This window comes from Guyanagaster necrorhizus, assembly GCF_019112545.1.
Source record: "Guyanagaster necrorhizus MCA 3950 unplaced genomic scaffold BT62scaffold_166, whole genome shotgun sequence".
In the NCBI taxonomy this organism is placed as follows: domain Eukaryota; kingdom Fungi; phylum Basidiomycota; class Agaricomycetes; order Agaricales; family Physalacriaceae; genus Guyanagaster; species Guyanagaster necrorhizus.
The window spans coordinates 1-1,223 of record NW_025065045.1 but is presented as its reverse complement, the minus strand read 5'-3'; the positions used below and the strand labels follow the sequence as shown (position 1 = coordinate 1,223).

The 1,223-nt window shown below is 50.0% G+C and overlaps 1 protein-coding gene across 1 annotated transcript; it reads right to left on the bottom strand.

The window, feature by feature from the left end:
• Positions 1-825: 825 nt before the first annotated feature.
• BT62DRAFT_1014494 (uncharacterized protein) lies at positions 826-1,146 on the bottom strand (the record flags this gene model as incomplete). The annotated part of the gene is made up of 1 exon (XM_043178224.1): positions 826-1,146. The coding sequence occupies one exon, from the start codon at positions 1,144-1,146 to the stop codon at positions 826-828; it is 321 nt and encodes a 106-aa protein (XP_043032536.1).
• Positions 1,147-1,223: the final 77 nt, after the last annotated feature.

Here is a 1,223-nt window from a genome sequence, read left to right as displayed (position 1 = left end):
CCAGACCAACGGAATCGGCGCTATCGACCTCCTCATGGAATTCGGCGCCGACATAGACATTGCAGACGCAGACGGAGTCAAGCCACGGGAGTTTCGGCTCAAGTGTGGCCCAGAGGTGACAGCCGCGGTGCAGCGATGGCTCAGGAAGCGTTCAGGAGACAAGAAACCTATGGACGCCAAGGCATGCGAATTTTGCAAGAAACCAGGAGGAGACGGTGTCCAACTCAGGCTGTGCTCAAAGTGTCAGACTGCAAGGTATTGTTCGACAGCGTGTCAGCGTGCGTGTCGTTTCACCTTTTGTAGCATATTATACCTCCTTGACATCTCACTCAGGTTCGCACTGGCCTACCCACAAGCCCCTCTGTCAACCATTCTCCACACGGAACACTATCACCCTCATCCCATACTACTCCGACACTCGAAACGGGTTCGTCCAACCAACCGCCATGTTTTCTCGGGACCTTTTGTCTATCCCCGCGCCCGATACGCCTTAGTCTCATCACCACTTCGCGCACATACCGAAGAACCTCTCGGCTGAATCACCCAAGAGCATCGTTATCAAGGTGCAAGTACCCTCATCAAACGTTCGCACACGACATCGAAAACCCTTTTACCATATCTTCGTTCCTAATCAGTATTAGCATCGATGTCGAGCCTCAATTCTATCAACTCAGAAAATGGTGAATCCTTTCAACAAGTGCCAGCCCAACGACCAAATGGTTGACGGAACATCCTTCGGCAAAAAGTAGCTCATGATTTATGATGTGGCAGATAGGGAATACTAATTTATTGTGCAGTGCTATCCTACCAAATTCGTAAGTACTGTTAGCTGTTTTCGAATTCCCGCTGCACATAGATATTTAACTCACTATACCAGGTCCCCACCCAATATTCCTCGACTTCAAGGTACGGTGACTCCCCTTTCCCCCAATACAAACCTTCGTCCTCAAGTGCATCAAGCCCGTCGCTTCTTAGCTGGTGGACGACTTCATCACCGACACAATCTATACGCAAGTAAAATAGTCTTGTGACATTCAATTCCGCCGCTCGTTTTTCATTAAGGCGCTGGCGGACGACATCAACGACCGTTTTACCGTACGTTCTTCCCCAGCCGGCATCATCAACACTGAGTATCAGAGTCTCCATCGTGGGAAAGGTTCCAGGCAGAGTTAACTGATCCAGTGAGGCGGCAGGATGGTCCTTTATGTAGTGGATCACTGCCA